The sequence below is a fragment of the Muscardinus avellanarius genome (assembly GCF_963383645.1).
Source record: "Muscardinus avellanarius genome assembly, chromosome: 12".
NCBI classification, from domain to species: Eukaryota; Metazoa; Chordata; class Mammalia; order Rodentia; family Gliridae; genus Muscardinus; species Muscardinus avellanarius.
The window spans coordinates 25446579-25470275 of record NC_137798.1 but is presented as its reverse complement, the minus strand read 5'-3'; the positions used below and the strand labels follow the sequence as shown (position 1 = coordinate 25470275).

The following is a 23697-nucleotide window of genomic DNA, read 5'->3' as shown; positions in this document are numbered from 1 at the left end:
TCTCCTCTATTCCAATTATTCTTAGGTTAGCTCTCTTAAAATGGGCCCATATTTCTTCAATGTCAGATTCCTGCTGTCGGATTTCTTTTTCTAAATTAGAAACTATGCATTCATTTTTTGAATGATCATCTTCTAGGAGCGAGATTCTATTCTCCATGTGGTCAAATCGGTTGCTTGTACTTTGAATTGAGGCCTTTACTTCATTAATTGCATCCTTTATCTCTCTTTGGCTCTCTCTGAATTCTTTTCGAAACACCTCTATTATTTCTAGTTATTTTCCTGATTTTATCTTCTAGAAATCTCTGAATTTCTGTTTTATCAGGTTCTGATGTTGTGGGGTTGTGGGCATTCATTGCTCCATTGTTATTCCTCTTTCCCATGATTTTGGAAGTTTGTGCCTTCTCTGGGTTCTTCCCTTGGGTCACTACGACTTCACTTAAGGTGCTCTGGATCTCGAGTCTGTGGTATCTCAGACCCCACTACTCCTTTACTGGGTTGTATCGCAGAGTCTCAGACCCAGGGAGTCAATTGAGGCTGCTTTAGACCATGGGGGGTGCCAGGTTGGGCATTCTCCTATGGTGTAATATCTCTGCCACCACCACTCCCCCACTGGGTCAAGTCCCTGGGAGTACAGTACTGGGATTTCTCCTCTAGGGGCCGCAATTTGACTTACTGTTGAGTGCGCAGATGGAGCTGTCGTGGACTCGGTGAATTCGCTGCTGCTGTCGCCAGTAGCAATATGGCGACGCTGCTGCGCCCTTGGCCGTGAGGCTGGCGTATTTCTTCTCTGTTTTTGAACTCCACTCTGAGTCCCTGCAGGGTGCGCTGAGCCCAGCCCCTGGGAGCTTTAGCTGTTCCCTGCGCCGAGAAACCTGCCGAATCCAGCCCGGCTGTACCGCTGCGGCTCACCTCGGCTTGCTGTCCGCCGCTCCTCTTTGGAGTTTGGTGGGCTGTTGAGTGCGTTGGTCTGGTGCCGTCCGGTGAACTCGCCGCTGCCGCCAGCAGTAAGGCGCTGCTGCCACGTTCTCGGGCGTGAGGCTGTTGTATCTACTCTCTGGTTTCTGAGCTCCGTTATGAGTTCCCTTCCTCTCTGTAGCCTGGTGCTGCAAGGCAAAATGGCGCCCGCCGCTTCATGCCGTGGCTCCAGCTGCAGCACTGCGGTCTAGCTTCTGGTGTCTCGTTTTTCCAGCCCTCTTTTCTCTGTCCCTTAAAATTATATCTTTTGTTTCTCTGCTAATGGTGTTCTCTGGCTATGAAAGGCGCCAATTCTGTAGTAATAGGCATTGGTTGTTAGCAGGGCTCGTAAGCCCCGTTTTGCTCCGTCGCCATCTTCCCGGAAGTCCCAATTTTTTTAATTTTGAAGCAGGGTTGTTCTAAATTGCTGAGGCTGGCCTCAAATCTGCCATCCTCCTCTCTCAGACTCCACAGCACTGGAATTATAGGTATATAGCACTGTACTGCTAAAGTCTAAAGTCTTAGTGCACAGAACAGAAATGGGTGGTAGAAATGGGTCCTGAACAGGAAATAGAACACGCATGTCATCGTCACAGAACATCTCATCTGTCTTTATCACTTTTGTCCCCACAGAGAAGCGATGAGGACTCTGGTCCCCAAACACCCACTGCTGCTGCTGCTGCTGCTGCTGCTGCTGCTGCCGCCGCCGACACTGCCAAAATGGAATAGATTTGGAATCAGTATGGACGGTTTTTCAGCAGAAGGACAAAAAGCGTTTCTAGATTATTTAGAGGAAATTTATGGCACAGGGCCAACCAGACCACCGGGCAAAAAAAAATTTCTACAGAAGATCCTGGTTGAAGAGGAAATGCCTTTATATATGGATGATTACTGTTCTTACAATGTTATGTATAAAAATGTCCACTACCGACACCGCTGTGTGCCGGAACACTACTTTCTTAACATATCATACGAGGCCTTTGAAAATATCTGTTACTCTAGACCAGTGGTGTGTAAAGACGGATCTAAGAGATGTAGGAAAGGCTATCTGTTAATAGAAGGCGTGTACTGTATTTTAACCAGTGGAGCCAGAATGCCAAACTGTCACTACAAATCTATTGTGAAAACGGGTTATCCTGTTATCACTTGTCGATGGAACAATGATATCCAGAATTTTATTCCTGATTATATAGATAACTTGGTGCCAGGTGGCTAGCAGGAAAGCCTCGTGCACCAGGCTGTGTGCTCCTCCCAGCCCTGCGAGGTCTCTGAGCACAGGATCCTGGTCAGTCCTGGCGGTTTTGATCCCGTTATTTCCACACCTGCCTCCCTCACTCCCTGTCCCGCTCCACTGAAGGCACCTGGGCAGCTCTGAGCTCTGAGGCCTGAGGCGGCTTCACAGGGGTCCATCGCCCCGGAAGCTGCAGTGGCGGCTGGCCGGCCTCAGCCTGCTGCAAAGACCTTTCCTGTGGTTCTCTAGTTCTCAGAAAGAATAAAGTGGTTCCATGCAGTGCGGCTCTGCTATGCTCGTGTGGTTCTGATGTGCGCGTTTCTTCCCTGCGACACGGTTCCACACGGGGCAGCTCCAACATGGTGCAGTCCACGTGCTCAGTGCTTCCTCTGCAGATATTACACTTGTTCTCTTCTTTCCCCAAAACACAACACAGGGGGCCGCGCAAGAGCAGGTCCAGGGAGGGGACATCACGGGGCAGAAGCCTTTCAGGACTAGGGAAGCCAATTCCCCAGAGCACTTTTCAACTGCCGGTGCTATTGTGTGAGTCTCCCAGCTTCCTTCTTTTAGCTGAGATGTCAGTCTTCACCATCCTACAAACTCCTCAATCCGGGGGGTGGGGGGGGTGTCACAATTACCCACAATGCCTTGCCTTGCCTTGAAGTCAAGGTGGCTCCACCTGCAGGCGGGAGGCCGCGGTACCACCTGGAGAAGCCGAGTGATAGAGAAGTCTATCAGCCCAGTGTCAGTAATGATTTTCCCCTTTGGTTTGCAACTTCTTCACATCTTTTTAGTATGATTCCTTGAGACTTTCTAGCAAACGAGATAAGAAGTAGTGTTAGCAGAAGGTAACTGTAAAGTGTCCATCGTCTTGGCACATCCCATCCCAGTCCAATCTGTGAGTCTCTTCTCCATTCCCCATCACTGTCTTGGGATTCAGAGCTAAGCTTCTAATTTATCAATTAGTTGATATAAGTAAGGGCCTAGCAACAATGACTGCGAGGCCCACTTCAGTGATTAAGGGAGGAAATCAGCCCTCCAGACACCTGTCTGACCCTCCGGCTCCTCTTCCTGCTCGGTAAAGAGGACCTGGAGCTCAGCCTCGTATTTGGAGATGCATTGTTTTTCACTGTCAAAAGAGGAATGGTATGCCAGCCAGGAGCGTAGCTCCGAGATATAATGTCCCTGAGTTCAATCCCCAATACACCATCATCACCAAAAAATGATTAAAAAAAAAACCCAAGGATAGTAATAAAACAATCATTTCACTAATGCATTATCCTACACAATACAAAGTTCTGGGCCAAAATTTGTGCATTTAAGATTCCCTGTTCTTTCTCTTTCTTTCTTTTTTCTTTCTTTTCCTTCCTTTCTTCTTTCTTTCTTTCTTTCTTTCTTTCTTTCTTTCTTTCTTTCTTTCTCTTTCCTTTTTTTCCCCCTAGGGATTGAACCCAAGGATATTCTCCCTCTGAGCTACAACCCCAGCTTTATTTTTTATTTTGAAACAGTGTCTCACTAAGGTGCAGAGAGCCTCACTAAGTAGCAGAGGCTGGCTGCCAACCTGAGATCCTCCTGTCTCAGCTTCCCACGTACTGGGATTACTAGCTTGGCCATCATGCCCAGGTTACTATCAACCTTTTAGAGGGAATCTTCATTGATCCCTCTAAAAATCGCCCTTCTACCTATGAGCTGAGGAAACTGCACATGTTCTGGCCTAGGTCAGTTGTACAGAACATCTCTCTAGGTCCTACTCACCTCATTAATCTTGATTATTTACCACATAAATCATATTTAGGAGAGCATGATATAGAACAATAACTATAGTATGAATGTATCTCCTTCTTCCAGAATAGCAAAGATGATTCAAATAGCTTTTGTGTGTGTGTGTGTGATACTAGGAATTGAACAAGGGGCATTCTATCTCTGAGCTACACTATCAGCCCTATTTTTTATTCTTCATTTTGAAACATGGTCTCACTAAGTTGTGGCGGGCCTCACTAAGTACCTGAGGCTGGCCTCAAGCCCGAGTTTCTCCCAAGTACTGGGGTTTCAAGTGTGCACCACCACATCCACACAAATAACTTTTAGTATTAGAATTATAGAAATAGAGCAGGAGTAGCTGGGCGTGGTGGCGCACGCTTGTAATCCCAGCACTTGGGAGGCTGAGACAGGAGGATTGCATAGGTTCGAAGCCAGCCTCAGCTACTTAGTGAGGTTCTCAGCAACTTCGTGAAACCCTGTTTCCAAATAAAGTATAAAATAGGTCTGGGAGTATAACCCGGAGGTAGAAAAGCCCCTGGGTTTCACCCCCGGTACTACAACAACAACAACAACAACAACAACAATAACAACAACAACAACAACAAAAATAGATTGGGAGTAATTTACATGGATAACTTCTGTTGTTTAATATTACACAAAAAATCCAAATACTGGATCCACTCAGTGAATTACCAGTATAAGTTTAAACAATAATTTTCAGTTCCACCCATTGTAAGATTTCAAATAGTTATTACCCAACCTATATTTGCATTTTCTCTTCAATAATACCTAACTTCATCATTAAAATGAATATTATGCATAACCTTGATTCATTTTATAATGTTTTATTTTTTTTTGGTGGTATTGGGGGTAGAACCCAGAGGCTTTCTACCTCCGGGCTATACTCCCAGACCTATTTTATATTTATTTGGAAACAGGGTCTCACTAAGTTGCTGAGAGCCTCACTAAGTAGCTGAGGCTGGCTTTGAAGCTGTGCGATCCTCCTGTCTCAGCCTCCCAAGCGCGGGGATTACAAGCGTGCGCCACCATGCCTGGCAATTTTATAATGTATTTTTACTAGAGTCCTTCAAATGATGCATCAATTAAGTTGTTATGCAAAGTATAAATAGCCATAAATTGATCATTTAAATCATTTGAAGTATACAGTTAAGTGGCATTAAGCATAGGCAAGCATTAGCACCATTCACATCCAGAGCATCTTTCATCTTGTAAAACTGAAAATCTCCATCCGTTAAATATTTAACTCCATGCTTATCCATCCGACCAGCCTCTGGTTAGCACCATTCTACTTTCTTTCTTTATGAAACTGATGACTTTAGATACCTTATATAAGTACGATCATAGTATCTGTCATTTTCTGACTGCTTTTTTTCACTTAACATAGTATCTTCAAGTTTCACCCATGCTGTAGCATGTATTATAATTTCCTCTCGTTTTAGAGATGAATACTAGTTCATTGTATGTTCATAACACATTTGTTTATCTATTCATCCACTGAAGAATACTTAGGTTGCCTCCATTTGACTATTGTGAATAATGCTGCTATGAACATGGGTGCACCAATATCTATTTGAGTCCTTTCTTTCAATTTATTGAGTCTAAAGCTATAACTGGAATTACTGGATCATAGAGTAATTATATTTTAATTTTTTGAGGAACCACTATTCTGTTTTCCATAGTGGCTACATCATTTTACATTTCCATCAGAAGTGTACTAGGGTTCCAGTTTCATCAAATACTTACCAACATTCATTATTTCCTGGGTTTTAAGAAATGTTCAATTGATATGTAATCATTGCACATTTTTGTGGGGAACACTGTGATAATCTGAAACGATGTATAATGATTAAATCAGGGTGATTAGCACTTCTTTATCTGGGATTTTTTATGTAAATTTTTAAAATTTTAATTTAATTTTAATTTATTTTTATTGGTGCATTGTAATCATACATCACACTGGAATACAAGACTTGAGAGGATATACAAGCACACATCATCCAATTAGCCCTCATCCAGTCCCCATCCCATTCCCTCCCCCTCCCTCAATCCCATGCTTGTTTGGTGATTAACTTTGATACATTTGTATATGTACCTCCTGAGTTTTAAAGAGGTTCCATCCTCCCCTATCCCATACCCTCTGATCGGTCACCTTAATTGCTTCACTATAGGGCCCTTTCTATAACTCGACCTCTTTCTGTTGCCCCTTTCCTCCTAGTTATTGCTGATTAGGGGAAGCATCTGATTTTTATTTTCTGTGATATTTCTCTGTGCATGCCACGTTGCAAGTACCGATCCCACTCTTGACGGCCCCAGTAGTGGCTGGCTACCCGGTGGACTGATCCAGACCTCGCTGGCTAAGCAGCAGCCTTGCCTCATGGGAGGCCCTGATTCTGGCCTCGCTGGCCCCCACACCAGCCTAACCCCTCGGCTGGCTCCGACCCCGGCCTCAGTGGCCCCAGCACCAGCCTTGCCTCAAGGAAGGCTCCGATCCCAGCCTCGCTGACCCTGGCACCGGCCTAACCCCTCGACAGTCTCCTGTCCTGGCCTCGGAGGCTCCAGCACCGGCCTTGCCTCAAGGCAGGCTCCGATGCCGGCTGCTGGCCCCTGCACCGGCTTAACCCCTTGGCAGGCTCCGATCCCGGCCTTGGAGGCCCCAGCACCAGCCTTGTCTCAGGGCAGGCTCTGATCCCTGCCTTGCTGTCCCCAGCACCGGCCTAACCCCTCGGGAGGCTCCGATCTCAGCCCCAGAGGCCCCTATGCTGGGATTTTTAAGTAATAACTACCCTATTGGGCATGAAATGGTGATGCAATATTAATTTATAAATTACACCTCTCAGTGAAAGAAATGTAGCAAAAGTATTTCCAAGGGGAAGCCTTTCGTTTATAACCAAAATAAACTAAATTGGCTTTCTCTGAACATTTCTAACGTGTGTGATGTTCTTCACTAATTAAGGAGGAGGAATGTGTGGTCCAATACCTGGGGAGCATGGTTGCTTCCACTCCCTCTATTCCAGTCAGTGTTTCAAATGAGAATGAAATCAAAGCTAATGACTAACCCTATGCTTCTGTTAGTTGAAGAAAGTTAATGAAACCAAATTAACCCAATTCATTTGTTGCTGCATAATTTTGATACAAAATCAAATTAAGAATTTTTATTCTAATACTATATATGCGTATATACTATTATAATAAATATAGAGATAATATATATGTACATATTTATGTGTATATATATATATGATAGGCATAATAGTTCACACTGTATTTTGTCTATAATACAAATTGTTGAAAATGTTTTACTATACTCTTTTACTGTTGGTCACTATAATCATTGTGTTATAAGAGACGCAAGGTCATATTTTTGTCTACTTTTTGCCAGAGATATGCTTAGTCTCATGTCCTGGCCACACACCAAATAAGGATCAATAATGAAATGCACTCCCTGTAGAGTTGAGGATTTCTTTGACTTCTAGCTACGGGGCAGGGCTGGAAGAGAAGGGTGCTCAAGTGAAGAGCAGGTAGATGGCGAGCTTCTCCTTTGAGGCTTCAGATCCGTTGTGTACAGCTTCACTTTCAGTATGCCTTAATAGAGCCAAACGACTTCAGAAGTGTCCTAAGAATTCTAAAACATGTTTCTCAAAAATGAATTTAAAATATGCCTTAATTATACAATTTAAGGTTTATTTGAAATAGATGCATACACATATATCCTTTCCCTCCTCTGGGAGTTTGTTTTTACCCCCACCCTCAAATTCCCAACAGTGGAGTTTCTCTTAAAAGCAAATCACTCCCATGACTCATTTTCTTGGCATCTTTCTGTACACAGATAACATATAGTATCAGAAGCTATATCTGCTGTTCTTCTGAATGTGTATGATGCCTTTATAAGTAGCTGATCAGCAATAACGGCTACTAATCTGGTTAGATCAGCTTGATCTACTAAATTTTTGCCCATGCTTAAAAAGGTAACTCCAAGGAATGCAAAATTTTTCTCAATCTCTTCATATAATATTGGAAAAATATTGTCACCAGTTGAGATGACAAATTGGAAAGCAGTCCTGTTAAGGGGGAAAAGGTCTATGGTGATGGATCATTATTTTTAAAAAAGAAAAAAAATCACATGAAAAGGAATAGTGGTTCCTCTTGATGTATAGTATGCCTATGTCACAGTTTTTACAAAATTGTGAACTTGTGTAATAGTATAATAGGAGATATTATTGAATTTCTGTTTATACATTTAAATTCATATATGTAATGTTTATCAATTACAGTCTGAATTTCTAAGAGCATGTTGACTTTTGCAATAAAGATGCCATATGGAATGGGTCACGGTTGGGAAAAAAAGAAAAAAGATGAAAGTAAAACAAATTTTAAAAAATTAGGCTGGGCATGGTGGCGCATGCTTGTAATCCGCGCGCTTGGGAGGCAGAGACAGGACAACCGCACTAGTTTGAAGCCAGCCGCGCTGGTTTAAGAGACCCTGTTTCCAAATAAAAATATAAAATAGGTCCGGGAATGTAGCCCGGAGGTAGAATGGTTTCCAGGATCCCCAGTACCACCAAAAAAAAAAAAAAAAAAAAAAAAAAAAAAAAAAAAAAAAAATTGGGAACATTTAGGAACCATTCCAAAAACTATAACAATCATCAAAAGAAAAAAAAAAAAAAGAAATCATGTTTTATCCAAAACTTTCTTTTCTTCTCTCTCCCTAAAAATAAATCGTTTTCCATGTCTCTGAAAAGAGGTCATGACACCTGTGAGTTATGGCATTCGCAGAAACACTGGAAGGAAATGGCTTGGCCCTTGCTCGTCACAGTTGGTGCGGTCATCCTGGACTCTGGAGTGTGGCGATGACTATTCCACCTCAGTCTCCACGGTTGGAAAATGACAAGAGCGAGTGAACAATAGCTGATTCTCCTTAAGTGATCAAAGGAAATACCTGGAGCAACTTAGAGCCTCTCAGGAGGGCACTGAATCATATTAAATGAAAGGTAAATTAGGCCTTCAACAAGAGAGTTTGAATTCAAGAACATATTTTCCATAAGCCTGAATTCTGTGTTACATTGTTTTCTAGCTCCTAGAAGACAAACCTCAAAGGAACAAGAACATTCACAGTAATAATTATATACACAAATGTGCTTGCATGCTTAGCCCTTGTTTCAAAATGCCAAATATTTGCATTATTTGTCAAAGATCGCCTTCTTTCTCTCATTAAAATACGTTCAATTTATGCAGCTGACCTTCTAATCTAGTATACTACTATCTGAGCATTTACATATTAAATGTATATTATTTTAGCTTTGCGTCATTCTTCATTTCTCTGCAAAACCTAGAACAATGCCTATAATTACATATATACAGTGAGTGTTTTCTGAGTGAACAAATAACTTGAAATATAAGTAAGGGATCTTGACAGATACACACATTTTAATAAATAATTTATTTTATGCTCTCTGGGATTACATTGTACATTATCCAGGCAAGAGGTATACAAAGGGCAGGATAGTACATTTTTGGGTTTCCACAAAGCAAAACCCATTATTGATATTTATCAAGGAATCTGTGCAGTGAATATTAAACTAGAGGGAATACTTTTTAGGAGGGTCATCATTTTACATGGATCTGCCCATGTAAAAGGGAAGAACTTTACTAATAAAACAAAAATAGAATAGAGGGATCTTCTTACACTGAGAGACAGAAGATGAAAACAAAGGCTAAGTAGGGTGGGTTTGGTGGTGGTGCCTACAATCCCAGTATCTGGGAGGCTGAGATAGGAGGTTTGAGGCCAGTCGCAGCAATTTAGTGAGTCCCTGTTTCAAAAGGAAAATAAAAAAGACTTGGGATTGTAGCTCAAAGATAGAATGTCCCTAGGTTCCTTCCTGGGAAGAAGAAGGAGGGGGGGAGGGGGAGGAGAAGGATATACAGAGACTGGACCTAATTTTCCTACTCCATCATCACCAAGGAAGTCACGAATGCGTTTCGAGAAACACTCAAAAATTCTTATGGATGGAAAATCATTATAATGTGAATCTAAATTAAAGACACAACCTTTGAGATGGCTTTGAGGGTGTTAGACGTCCTAATGGAGCAGTATTCTTCACTCTGGAAAGAGCCAAGAACTACATAAAAACAGCAGAGACCATTTTCATGAAATCTGACAGAGACCGGAAGGAAAGAAGACAAAAGAGAATGCAAACTGTTTGAGGATGAGGATTTTTCGTCTTTAAATCCTGAATATGAGAGATTATTCAGCTGCAGGGGCATGGGAATATCCTTCAGGTCCTAAATCTTGAGCTTCGAGGATGATGATCATTAAGAAAGGTCATGCAACACATTTACCACTGCCTGGATTCCCTGTAGTGGGGCGTCTTCAGTCACAGCCAGTTACGAACGGAACCGACCTGAGCGTTTACAAAGGCTTAGTCCCCAAATCTGCTCCTCCAGCAACAAAGCCTCCACAGTGGAAAAGCCAAGCTAAAGAGAATAAAGTTGGGACTTCTTTCCCTCACAAATCTACATAGGATGCTGGCAACCTTAATGCTTTTAAATCAGCTGCCAAGAGTTTTAGTCCATCAACAACTTCAGTGACAGAGTGTAAGCATTCACATTTCTCTTTACCTGTTGACGGTGTCAGCAGCCTTGTCCCACCAAACTGACACGAACGCACACTGAGACGAAGAGTGGCGCTTTGAAAGCTTAAAAAGGAACAGAGTAAAAGGACACGAAGATAAAAGCCATGCTGGCTCAGCGAAGGATGGAGATGCTTTTAATTTGCACAATGGCAATAGTACTCACCAAGAAAGGGGTAGAAATAGAAACCTTGCTGAAAAGGAAATTACCCGAGAGAATGGCAAGGCCTCGGAGATTTCCCTACAAACCATCCGGTCTTCAACCTTCCCGAAAATTGATCTTCTTTCCAATTCACTTGAGGCAGAACACAGACTGTTAAAGGACATGGGCTGGCAGGAAGACCCTGAGCACGATGAAACACGGCGCCTTGACCTGAGGTATTAGTGGACAGTTACAGAAGAATGGTCTGAGAAAAAATGGGATTTTGAAAGATGGCCTGAGCCGGGCGTGATGGCGCACACTTGTAATCCCGGCATTCTGGAGGCTGAGACAGGAGGATCACGATTCGTGGACAGCCTCAGCTACCTTGTGAGGCCCTTCGCAACTCAGTGAGACCCTGTTTCAAAAAAAGAAAAAAAAAATAGGGCTGGGGGTGTAGCTCGGAGGTAGAATGCCCTGGGGTTCCATCCCCAGTACTGGAAAAAAAATAATAATAATAAAAAAAGAAAGAAAAAGGAGATGACCTGATCTGATGGGACCCTGGAAAAAAAACCACCACTATTAAGAATGATGGCAGAGGGACAAGTGGCAGTGACCTTCAGGTGCCAAGGATGATGTGTGAAGGACTCCTGACAGCCTGAGACGTCTGAGTGTGAGACTTCGTTCATGCAGTTTGGGGTGAATTGTAAAAATGAAGAACTATAATTTAGGTAGTGAAATACCCCATTAGAAGATGATTGGGGAGATTTCAATATAACGAAAACCAGGACTGTTGTGCTGGTCTGTGGTGAGCAGTATTCCTTTGTAATGAGTGCGTAGAAGCGAGGACGCGGGCTGATCCAGCATGGACTTTCTTCGTCACTGCAGCGTGTTTCTGACTAGCAATGTGACGATGTAACAAATGAGATTTTCTCATTTAATAATAAAAAATAATGTAATGTTCTGCAAAGCTTCTGTTTTAAAAGGCCCAGGTCCTAAGAAAAAAGGCAGCCGCACGGTTCTGCTTGCAGAGTCATCGCTCTTCTGTACGGTGGGATTCTTCCATTTTGTGCGCATCTCCACCCAGCTCCCCCCAGAAAACAAAGCAAAACAAAAGCAAAGAGGAAAGTGTAGCACGTTGTCTAAAACTGGAGCAAGAATATTTCAACATTAATTCCCTGAGCTCAGCAGTTGTACTAGTCACCTTTTAAAATGAACTGCTCCTTAGCCATTGGTGGGATAGTAAATGTTACAGGAGAGACTTGCCATATTTGCTTCCAAATTTTAAGAGGTGATTTTCAAGATTTGGGTGTGTTGTCAGATCAGAATTTTCAGTTGATGAAAAGAGTCTTGTGGGAAAACTTACTTTAATATATCATTACACGTGCAGAAAAACTCATCACGCTGACTAGATCTGTCCACAACATGGAAAAAATAAACTGGATTTTCAGAATATTATTGTTGTCCGTAGTGTTCAAGGTTATGGTCTCCAAACATAAAATGCTTTATTCACTTTTTAAAACAAAGTTATAGTTTTCTCATTAAAGATGATGATTACTTTTCAAAGTTAGAAAAAGAAAGGTAAATATATTTTATTATCAAATGTATAAGCATATTGAATGAATGTTGACTATTTTCATTAAACATTAATTTTACAATCATTTCATTTTTTTTCTTTTCTTTTGGTGGTACTGGGGTTCCTGGAAACCCTTCTACCTCTGGGCTACACTCCCAGACCTACTTTTATGTTTTTATTTGGAAACAGGGTCTCTTAAGGCAGTGAGACTAGCTTCGAACCTGTGCAATCCTCCTGTCTCTGCCTCCCAAGCGCAGGGATTACAAGCGTGCACCACCACTCCCGGCTAGAATCATTTCTGTTTTACTGCTAATTGGCTGGGTATTTTAGCTATGTATAATTGTATTTACATTTCTTCTGGCTTTGTCTACCTTCATTTGCTTTTAGCTTCTTCCATCCCAACCCATGTCTAGATATGTTCTAACTGTAGCCGGGCATGGTGGCGCACACCTGTAACTCCAGCATTTGGGAGGCTGAGACAGGAGGATTGCAACTTAGTGAGAACTTGTTTCAAAAATAAAGAATAAAATATAGGGCTTGCGTGTAGCTTGGAAGTAAAATGCTCCTGGGTTCCATCCCCGGTACCTAAAAAAAATAAATAAACAAACAAATATGTTCTAACTGTAAAAAGAATAATCTTAAAGAGAGAAAAAAAGATTTTGTTTTTTTCTCTTATCTCTTGTGTAATCTATATTTTTGTTCATTGAGCTCCTAATGTAGAAGGACCTCACTGTTTTGACTTTTCCCCAGTCTTTCCGAATGCACTTTTGCATTGGTCTCCATCACTCCTTTGTGCAGTAGGCACAGCCCTTCTGTCAGCAACTGAAGTTCTGGCAGGGTTTGAATTGTGTGGTTTTGCCTGTACTTCTCCAAGAGCACCTGTTCCAGGTTGACCAACCAGAGGCCTCCACATCCCTGGCTTTATTCATGTGAGAGAGGCAAAGCCAATCAGAAGACCTCTTTCCATGTTGGATGAAGGAGGGAGAGGATGGCCCCTCCCACTGTGGCCCTAAACACAAGGCAGAGGGCTGAGGATAACTGAGTCTGCGTCACACGGAGAGACCCTGGGTGACAGGGAGAGCGGAGAGGGAGAGAGGGAGACCCAGAGCCCAGGGAAGCACTGAAGTCCTTCTCCTGCTGCACCTGTAGGACTGGCATCTCCTGTGAGTCGGCATTGCTCCTCTTGTGCTTAAGGTAATTTGCCTGGGCTTTGTCTCACTGTCAGCTAGACACAAAATGCACTGTAGCTCTCAAATATATACATATGTGTGTGTGTGTTTATATTTTGGAATAAATATACATATATGTTCTGAAATATATATTCTGAAGATTATCCCATTGAGAGTGTATATAATTCCATGAATGTTGAATACTGTCAATAAATATTAGCCCGCATTTCATTTGTGTGTGTGTGTGTGTGTGTGTGTGTGTGTGTGTATGTGTGTGTGTGTGTGGTACTGGCCATGGAACCCAGGGGCATTCTACCTCCGAGCTGCACTCCCAACACTAATTTTTATTCTTTATTTTTGAAACAGGATCTCACTGAGTTGAAAAGGGCCTCACTAAGTAGCTGAGGCTGTCCATGAATCACAATCCTCCTGTCCAGTCTCCTGAATGCTGGGATTACAAGCACCCACTACCACGCCGGGCTTCTCATTAAAATTTTTATTTGCATATTATGGTAACTACAATGAATGTATCAAACTCAATTTAATCTTTTCTCTGTTATTAGACATTGACATTTTCAAAGTTTTTCCCTTTAGGCAAAACTTGTGCACATTTCACATGTGTTAATGAAGTCTCTCTCATCATTTCTTCATCTTAGAATTTTAGATATTGAAAGATTCTGAAATAGCCAGTCATAATGGCTCTGGTTCGTAATCTCAGTACTTGAGAGGTTGAGACAGGAGGATCGCAGGTTTGAAGCCAGTCTCAGCAGCTTAGTGAGGCTGTCAGCAATTTAGTGAGATCCTGTTTCAAAATAAAATATAAAATGGGTCTGGAGCCAGGCGTGGTGGCGCACGCTTGTAATCCCAGCATTCAGGATGCTGCGACTGGAGGATCACAGTTCTTTGCGGATAGCCTCAGCTACTTAGTGAGGCCCTGTCTCGAAATAAAAAGTAAAAAATAGGGTAGGGGATGTAGCTCGGAGGTAGAATGCCCCTGGGTTCCATCTCCAGACCCGCAATAAATAAATAAATAAATAAATAAATAAATAAATAAATAGGTCTGGAGGTGTGGCTACGAGGTAGAAGGCCCCTGGGTTCTATCCCCAGTACCACCAAAAGAAAAAAAGAAAGAAAGAACGAATGAAAGAAAGAGAGAAAGAAAGAAGAAAAAAAAGAAAAAGTAAAGAAACAATGAAAATTTCTGAAAAACTCTGGCTTTAAAACTTTTCAATGATCTGCCACTTCTTTTTCAAAGGACTGTAACCATTTTTGATCCGAAATGCATGAGTGCCCACCTCAGCACACTCTCACCAGCGCTGAGTGTCGGGTAAGGTACACCTCTAGATGCACTGCCGCGATGTGAGTGATGCGTGCCTGTCCTCAGCAGTCCAAGGGCAGGGCCGGCCTGCTCTCTCTGGGCCCGGCGACTGCTGTCCTTGTCCTCTCCAGCCCGAGCTGCTGCAGGGGCTTCATATTTTGAAACAGGGTCTTATTAAGTTGCAGAGCACCTCCCAAGTTGCTGAGGCTGGCTGCTAACCTGTGAGCCTCCTGTCTCAGCCTCTCAAGTACTGAAATTGCAAGCATTCGGGGCCACGCCTGGTTTAAAAATCTTTTGAGCTGGGTATTTAATCCCAGTACTTGGGAGACTGAAAAGAAGATCTCAGGTTCAAGGCCAATCTCAGCCATTTAGTGAGACCCTCAGCAACTTAAAGAGACCCTATTTCATAATAAAAATATAAAAATAAACTAAGGAAGGTAGTGTAGTTCAAAGTTAGAACACTTCTCAGTTCAATTCTCAGTACATACACACACACACACACACACACACACACACACACACACACGAACCCACAATGTTTTTATTCAATAGGTGTTTGAATGATGAAAACAATATACAAAGTCCTTAGCATAAAAGACATATAACTGCTCAATATATAATTTATGCTACCATTATTTTTATTTTAGTTTGACCTCATCAATGTATTTATAAACTGCCCAAATTTGTTTGTTTCTCTCTTTTCCTAATTCCAGTATCATGCCCTTTTTTCCCTTTTTTGGGGTGGGGGAGGGCCCTAGGAATTGAACTGAGGTATGGTCTACCTCTAAGCTACACCTCCCAGAATGTTTTATTATTTATTTATTTATTTATTTTGGTGGTACTGGGGATGGAACCCTTCTACCTCCGGGCTACACTCCCAGACCTATTTTTATATTTTTATTTGGAAACAGGGTCTCTTAGGCCTGCAAGGCTGGCTTCGAACCTGCGCGATCCTCCTGTCTCCGCCTCCCAAGCGCGGGGATTACAAGCGTGCGCCACCACGCCCGGCCAGAACTTTTTATTTTTTACTTTGAAACAAGGTCATGTGGGGTGCTGAGGGTCTTGCTAAATTCTTGAGACAGGGCTTCAACCTCTGCTCCTTCTGCTCTGGCCTCCTAAGTGCTGAAATTACAGGAGTTGATACCACGCCCGGCCGGAGCACACCCTTTTGTTGAAGATCGGTGTCTCCATCTGGAGCTCTCCTCAGCTCAGCCCTTGGAATAGCCTTTCTCTGAAGAACTGACAACACCAGGGCTGACTGAGGTAAGCAGGCCATCGGCCAAGGCAGGCCCTGAAATCTATTCTGGACTAGAACAAAGGGCCCTGCATTTTTCTGAGAGGAATGCCTCCTTCTTGGATTGAGAAACAGTCAGGTTTGGAATAGGAATAGACAATGATAAACAGGCCCAGAAGTCTTCTATGAAACACATTACCCTTTACGAAAGAGTAAACCAGGCCCTGACATTCATTTTAGCAATTAGAAAAATCCCTGCAGACTATGTCACTATTGCTCAAGCTCCTAAGGAAAGCCCAGTAAACGTCATTAAAGGCTGGGAGCAGTGGCACACCCTGTAATTCCTGTACTTGGGAGGCTGAGGCAGGAGGATTGCAGGTTCAAAGCCAGCCTCCACAAGGCTCTCAGCAACTTAGCGAGACCCTGGGAAAGTAGCTCAGAGGACGATTCCCCCCTGGGTTTCATCCCCAGTACTAAAAAAAAAAAAAGTAATTGCTCATAATTACATCATCAATATGGATCAAATTAGTATTTTCTTTTTAAATTTTTCTGTAATGTAAGCCAGGTGTGTGGGTGTATAATTTTAATCGTAGTTTTTGGGAGGCTGAGACAGGAAAATTATGGATTCTTAGCCAGCTTCAGCTACTTAGACACTGTTTCAAAAGAAAATATAAAAAGAAGCTTGAAGGTAAAATTCCTCTGGTTCAGGCCCCAGTGCCAAATCTATGTACTATCTATGTGTCTATGTATCTGTTTATCTATGTATATATGTATGTATATATGTATGTATCTCTCTACCTATCTGTAATGTGTGTATATATAGTGTGGATATATGCACACAGATACACACATATGTAGTACATGGTAATATTTTAATATATAACATACAATATTATAATATGTAATAATATATAATCTTGCTCTATATAATATATATGGTAATATTTTTCATCTGCTGAGAATTACACACTTGTATCATGAAGATGTGAACTTCTAAAGTACTGTTAGGGGAAATATTAGTGCAGCCCACTGTGGGGTGAACGGACAAGCTGACAGGGCACACGGCCGGAATGTCTGCTGGTGAGGTCACATGACCCCGTCAGAACCGAAACCACGAAGTGCATCGGGCAGCCAGGGAACGGCATGAGAGGAGCAGGAGGTAAGCGTCACTTAGTGGAAGAAGGAAGCTGGCGGGGACCAGGCAGAGCAGCTGGGTATGGACGCCGTGCAGCGAGAGGAGGATGCACGCGGGCAGAGGAGGCTCGGTGGGGCTTCACCTGGCCTCTCTGTGCCTTGCTCAACCCTTCCCCAGGGCATCGATGGCCAGATAAGCAAAATAAAAGTGGAAGAATTTCCTCTCACAGCCAGATGTCAAGAAAGAGGTGGTTCAAGTAGGTATGACTCTCTGCTGTGCAAATCACCTCTCAGGAAGCTGAGCCTGCATTTGATCCAGATGGAAGAACACCGGTCCTGTGTATTCTCTCCTCTCTCACGGTGGGCTTGGTCTCCCTTCCCCTCCCGCCTGCCCATCTTCTCCTTCCATCCTTCATTCCCCTCTTCTCCCCCTGTCCTTCTTCCTTTCCTTCCCCTTCTTTCCCCTCCTTGGGGTGCCCCCTGACCTCATTTTCCCTGTAACACTTCTCTCTTCACTATCCACTGTCTTCAGAACTAACATAGATACAGTGAGGTTATTTTGTAGGGAATATTTAAGAGATATTTAAATAAATTCTGAACTGTCAATTGTATTGTTTTTTTTTTTTTTTTTTTTTTTGCGGGTCTGGGGATGGAACCCAGGGGCATTCGACCTCTGAGCTACACCCCCTGCCCTATTTTTTATTCTTTATTTTGAAACAGGGTCTCACTAAGTTGCGGACAGCTTCACTAAGCTCCTGAGGCTGGCCACAAATGCTATCCTCTAGTCTCAGCCTCCCGAATGCTGGGATTACAAGCGTGCATCACGACGCCCAGCTTGTACTGATGTGTGTGTGTGTGTGTGTGTGTGTGTGTGTGTGTGTGTGTGTGTGATGCTGGGTATGGAACTCAAGGGCCTTCTACCTCTGAGCTACACCCCCCAGCCCATTTTTTATTCCTTATTTTGAAACAAGTCTCACTAAGTCACAAAGGGTCTCACTAAGTAGCTGAGGCTGGCTATGAACCCGGATCCTCCTGTCTCAGCCTCCCAAGTACTGGGATTACAAGTCTGTGCTACCACACATGGCTTAATTATACTGATTTTCAAATGGTCCAAAGTGTGTGTGCGTGTGTGTGTGTGTGTGTGTGTGTGTGTGTGTTTTACTGGGGATTGAACTTGGATTCATTCTACTTCTGAGCTACCTCCCATGCCCTATTCTATTTTTTATTTTGAAATAGGGTCTTGCTAAATTGCTCAGGTTGGCCTTGAATCTGCCACCTTCCTCTCTCAGCCTCCGCAGCACTGGAATTACAGGCATATGGCACTGTACCACTAAGTCCAAAGTCTTAGAGCACAGAACAGAAATGGGTGGTAGAAATGGGTCCTGAACAGGAAGTAGAACACGCATGTCATCGTCACAGAACATCTCATCTGTCTTTATCACTTTTGTCCCCACAGAGAAGCGATGAGGACTCTGGTCCCCAAACACCCACTGCTGCTGCTGCTGCTGCTGCTGCTGCCGCCGCCGACACTGCCAAAATGGAATAGATTTGGAATCAATATGGACGGTTTGTCAGCAGAAAGACAAAAAGAGTTTCTAGATTATTTAGAGGAAATTTATGGCACAGGGCCAACCAGACCACCGGGCAAAAAAAAATTTCTACAGAAGATCCTGGTTGAAGAGGAAATGCCTTTATATATGGATGATTACTGTTCTTACAATGTTATGTATAAAAATGTCCACTACCGACACCGCTGTGTGCCGGAACACTACTTTCTTAACGTATCATACGAGGTCTTGGAAAATACCTGTTACTCTAGACCAGTGGTGTGTAAAGACGGATCTAAGAGATGTAGGAAAGGCTATCTGTTAATAGAAGGCGTGTACTGTATTTTAACCAGTGGAGCCAGAATGCCAAACTGTCACTACAAATCTATTGTGAAAACGGGTTATCCTGTTATCACTTGTCGATGGAACAATGATATCCAGAATTTTATTCCTGATTATATAGATAACTTGGTGCCAGGTGGCTAGCAGGAAAGCCTCGTGCACCAGGCTGTGTGCTCCTCCCAGCCCTGCGAGGTCTCTGAGCACAGGATCCTGGTCAGTCCTGGCGGTTTTGATCCCGTTATTTCCACACCTGCCTCCCTCGCTCCCTGTCCCGCTCCACTGAAGGCACCTGGGCAGCTCTGAGCTCTGAGGCCTGAGGCGGCTTCACAGGGGCCCATCGCCCCGGAAGCTGCAGTGGCGGCTGGCCGGCCTCAGCCTGCTGCAAAGACCTTTCCTGTGGTTCTCTAGTTCTCAGAAAGAATAAAGTGGTTCCATGCAGTGCGGCTCTGCTATGCTCGTGTGGTTCTGATGTGCGCGTTTCTTCCCTGCGACACGGTTCCACACGGGGCAGCTCCAACATGGTGCAGTCCACGTGCTCAGTGCTTCCTCTGCAGATATTACACTTGTTCTCTTCTTTCCCCAAAACACAACACAGGGGGCCGCGCAAGAGCAGGTCCAGGGAGGGGACATCACAGGGCAGAAGCCTTTCAGGACTAGGGAAGCCAATTCCCCAGAGCACTTTGTGTCAATCTCTCCACTCTCTTTCCTTTAATTTTTTAAAATTGTTTTAATTTAAAAAAAATTTTTTTTGGTTTGTGGTACTGGGGACAGAATCCAGAGGCATTCCTCTTCAAGTCCTACCCCCGCCCAATTTTATTTTTTATTTGGAAACGGCCCAATTATCGAAACATTCTAGGTGTTGCCAACACATGGCTGGATAAAGTGTGGTATATATACACAATGAAGTTTTAATCAGCCATAAAAATAACAATATTACGTCATTTGCTGGACAATGGATGGAACTAGGGAATTATCGTCCCCTAAGACTCCGACCCGCAGGGGCTTAGAGAACGACACAGACACCTCTTCAGCTGAAATATGAATTCTTCTTTAATGGATCCTTAACATGTCTCTTCTTCCTTCTGGTTTAATGCGTACAGCAAGTACAATATATAACAGCATCATAATCCCTCCTTCTATTTCCTACCAACCCCAAGCTTCCACAGCTAGAGCATGCACATTTCTGACTTTCTAATAGGCAGGCTGGTGGTAGGCGTCACTGATCATTCTGCAGGCACGTAGCATGGCACACTGCGCATGCTCAAGGAGACGTCCATCTTGTGAGTCTCATGACTTGGCTGCAAGCCTAGGCGCCATCTTGAATCCACGCTGGCAACAAGCCTGGGTGCCATCTCGGTCCAGCCGAGTGGGCCCCGACAGGGAATATTATAGTAAGTGAGATCAGCCAGTCTTGGGAAGTCAGGGGCTATATGTTTTTCTCATGTGTGAAAGCCAGAGAGAAAATAGAAAACAAAAGGGATTTCAGCTAATTGAGGGGAAAACCAGCCAAAGAGTGGAAGGGAATGGGGGAGGGAGGTTGAACAGAGAAAAAGGAAAAGGGATGAAGGGAACCGTTCAAATACTGTTCTGCTCCTACACGGAGGTATCAATACCATCTCACTAGCGTGTACAGGGTGTCGGGGCGGATCTGAAGGGAGACACACTAAGTGCTGTGGGCACCTACGTCTGTTAACACTTTAAACTTCACGATGATAATTACATGCACCAATAGAAAGGTATAAAAAAGGAGAAAAAAGAGAATGCTTTTAGAGTTAACCTCTTAGCGAGGATATAAAGTCATAAGGCCGCATTGGATTCTGCAGTCATGAGAGTTGCGAAAAAGGAAAGATTCTGTAGGCTAGAAAAATGAAAAGTGGAGCAGGGAGGAGAAAATGGAATCTCATTTCTATCCTGCTCCCCACCTCACGCTCCACAGAGTCACCAACAGCGCAGTCCTGGCCTGTCTCACCAGTGTTTGAACATCACAAGGAGAAGAGCTTTAAGTAACACAGGATGAAATTATTTTATATGAGAGATGCTGAAAGACAGAAAAACAATATTGTTTTGATGCTGGAATAAAGGATAATACAAAGTGAACAAGGCATAATCTTTTAATGTCCCAAAGGAAACCCGCACATCCCCAATAGTTTTGGCACTGTTGGAAAGAAACACATGTTGGTGTAGATGCTGCTGTTTCATGGAGGCGTCGGCAGACAAATTGACGAGCCTCCCACATGTCTTCATGAATAAGGGATGACATCAAGAAGGACTGGGAGCCAGGGATGATGGTGCACACCTATATTCCCAGTACTTGGGAGGCTGAGACACAGGTTCACAGCCAGCCTCAGCAGCTTAGCAAGACCCTCTGCAACCTAGCACCACTCTGTTTCAAAATAAAAAATAAAAAGGGCTGGGGGTGTAGCTCAGAGGCAGAACACTCCCGGGTTGGTTCAATCCTCAGGACTCCCCCAATTTTACCTCCCACATGCATAAAAAGGACTGGAATAGAAGAAAAAACAGTATCAATCAAATGCATTATACTTGAACTACATGTCTGGGAGAATTGGGGGAATTACCTTGGCGAATTCAACATGTGACAGACATGACAATGGAGAGATTTGGAGGCGGATAGTAGAGCAGACACTGCCCATTTCCCTCAGGATCTGTAATTCCTCACTTCTTATGGGATGTAAGAGAAATCTCTAATTTTACCTGAGCATATAAAAACATTTCCCAGTTTTCTTTGCAAGTAAAATTGGTCATGTACTATGCAAGTAAAATTGGTCAGTACTATGTGATGATCTGTATACAGGAAATAAATAAAATGAATGAAATTTCTAGGCACTATCCTTGAAGGAGAGGAGAATATCCATCCTTTTCCTTTTCTTTTCTTTACAGTTTAGGATGCACATATTTATGATATCTACGATCCTGGAGGACACAGATATCTTCAGTGCTTTGTTAAGCTCACTCGGTGGTTCTTCATAGTCCTGAGACCATCATGGGCAGAAGTGAGGTTCTTTGATCAGCCTTTGCATCTCTAAGCCCCAAACTAACACCTCAACTGAGATTCCTAGAGCTCTGTGTTATCTGCATCAATCTCATCTTTTATAGCCACAGGTCACAAGAAAGCTTTGTGACATGCCAAAAACATGGTTATATATCTACTGAATATGTGAGCTGAATAATAAAATTGGCAGGTTAAAATTAAAAGTCTAAGGAGGAAGAACAAAACCAAACCAAAAATAAACTTCAGAGTAGATTTTCAGGAAAAAAAAAAAGATTTTGAGTGCTCCTAAAACTTCAGCCCTTTTGCTCGGTACTCTCTATTCTACAATCATCTGATAACATCAGCACGTACTCAATTTTTGCTCAACACTTGGTGTATAAAAAAGTCTTGATGATTCTAGGCCTAGCGATCACCCTGGGCCTTCTGCTTAAAGCTGGACCAAGAGGAAGAGACTAATGGTCCTGTGCCTTACTGGCAGACCCAGGGAAACCCCTGGAGCACCGTGTGGGCATGATCAAAGACAGAGCTGATGGTGTTAAAAATAATGTAGAAGATGTGGAGCATGCCAATCCGCATGGTCCATGCACACACTGACCTCGTTCTCCTCATTACCTCAATGGAAACAGGTACTGATCTAAACAGTAATGAAAAGAATCACAGAAGCAGCGTGTCCAGGCCTCGTTAGCCCCTGAGTATAGAGGAGGCTGCACTTCCATCAAAAAATAAGTGTTAAGATCTTCAAAGGTCCAGACTGAAATGTGCTCTCTTCTCCAGTGCTGGGGTGACTTGGGGATCCCCTGGGCGTGCCGACCCGTGCATCCTCCAGGGCCTCCCAATGTCTCCTGTTGCTTTCTCTGTCCAGGAGTCATGTCCATTGACTGTCCTGTCAGAGGCTATTGCAAGCCTGTCCGCACAGCGTGGGCCTGCTTCCAAAGCATCTCAGCCTCAGGAGACATGGCAATGCTTGGCCCCGGGTACTTTTAGGTCCCAAAGTATACTGTGTAATTGTGTGTGTGTGTGTGTGTGTGTGTGTGTGTGTGTGTGTGTGTGTGTATGTGTTACTGGGGATTGAACTCAGAAGCATTCTACCTCTGAGCCACACCCGAGCCCTATTTAATTTATTTTTTATTTTTTAATATTTATTTATTTATTTATTTATTTATTTATTTATTTATTTATTGGTAGTACTGGGGGCATGGGCTTTTCTACCTCCAGGCTATACTCCCAGACCTATTTTTTTATATATACTTTATTTGGAAACAGGGTCTCACTAAGTTGCTGAGAGCCTCACTAAGTATCCAAGGCTGGCTTCAAACCTGTGCCATCTTCCTGTTTCAGCCTCCCAAGCACTGGGATTACAAGCCTGCACCACCACGCCCGGCCCTATTTTATTTATTTATTTATTATTTATTTTATTTATTTAGGTCGTACTTGGGTTCCTGGAAACTCTTCTACCTCCGGGCTACACTCCCAGACACCTATTTTTTATGTTTTTATTTGGAAACAGGGTCTCTTAAGCCAGCAAGGCTGGCTTCGAACCTGCGCGATCCTCCTGTCTCTGCTTCCCAACCGCAGGGATTACAAGCATGTGCCACCACACTCGGTGTGCCCTATTTTATTTTGAAACAGGGTCTC

At 43.3% G+C, this 23697-nt stretch overlaps 2 protein-coding genes across 2 annotated transcripts; both read left to right on the top strand.

The window, feature by feature from the left end:
* Nucleotides 1-1594: 1594 nt before the first annotated feature.
* LOC308270920 (inactive ribonuclease-like protein 9) lies at nt 1595-2170 on the top strand (the record flags this gene model as incomplete). Its single annotated transcript, XM_080707074.1, has 1 exon — nt 1595-2170. One exon carries the CDS (start codon nt 1595-1597, stop codon nt 2168-2170), a length of 576 nt encoding a protein of 191 aa, XP_080563200.1.
* A 16456-nt stretch (nt 2171-18626) lies between these two features.
* Nucleotides 18627-19196, top strand: RNASE9 (ribonuclease A family member 9 (inactive); the record flags this gene model as incomplete). Its single annotated transcript, XM_080707073.1, has 1 exon — nt 18627-19196. The coding sequence occupies one exon, from the start codon at nt 18627-18629 to the stop codon at nt 19194-19196; it is 570 nt and encodes a 189-aa protein (XP_080563199.1).
* Nucleotides 19197-23697: the final 4501 nt, after the last annotated feature.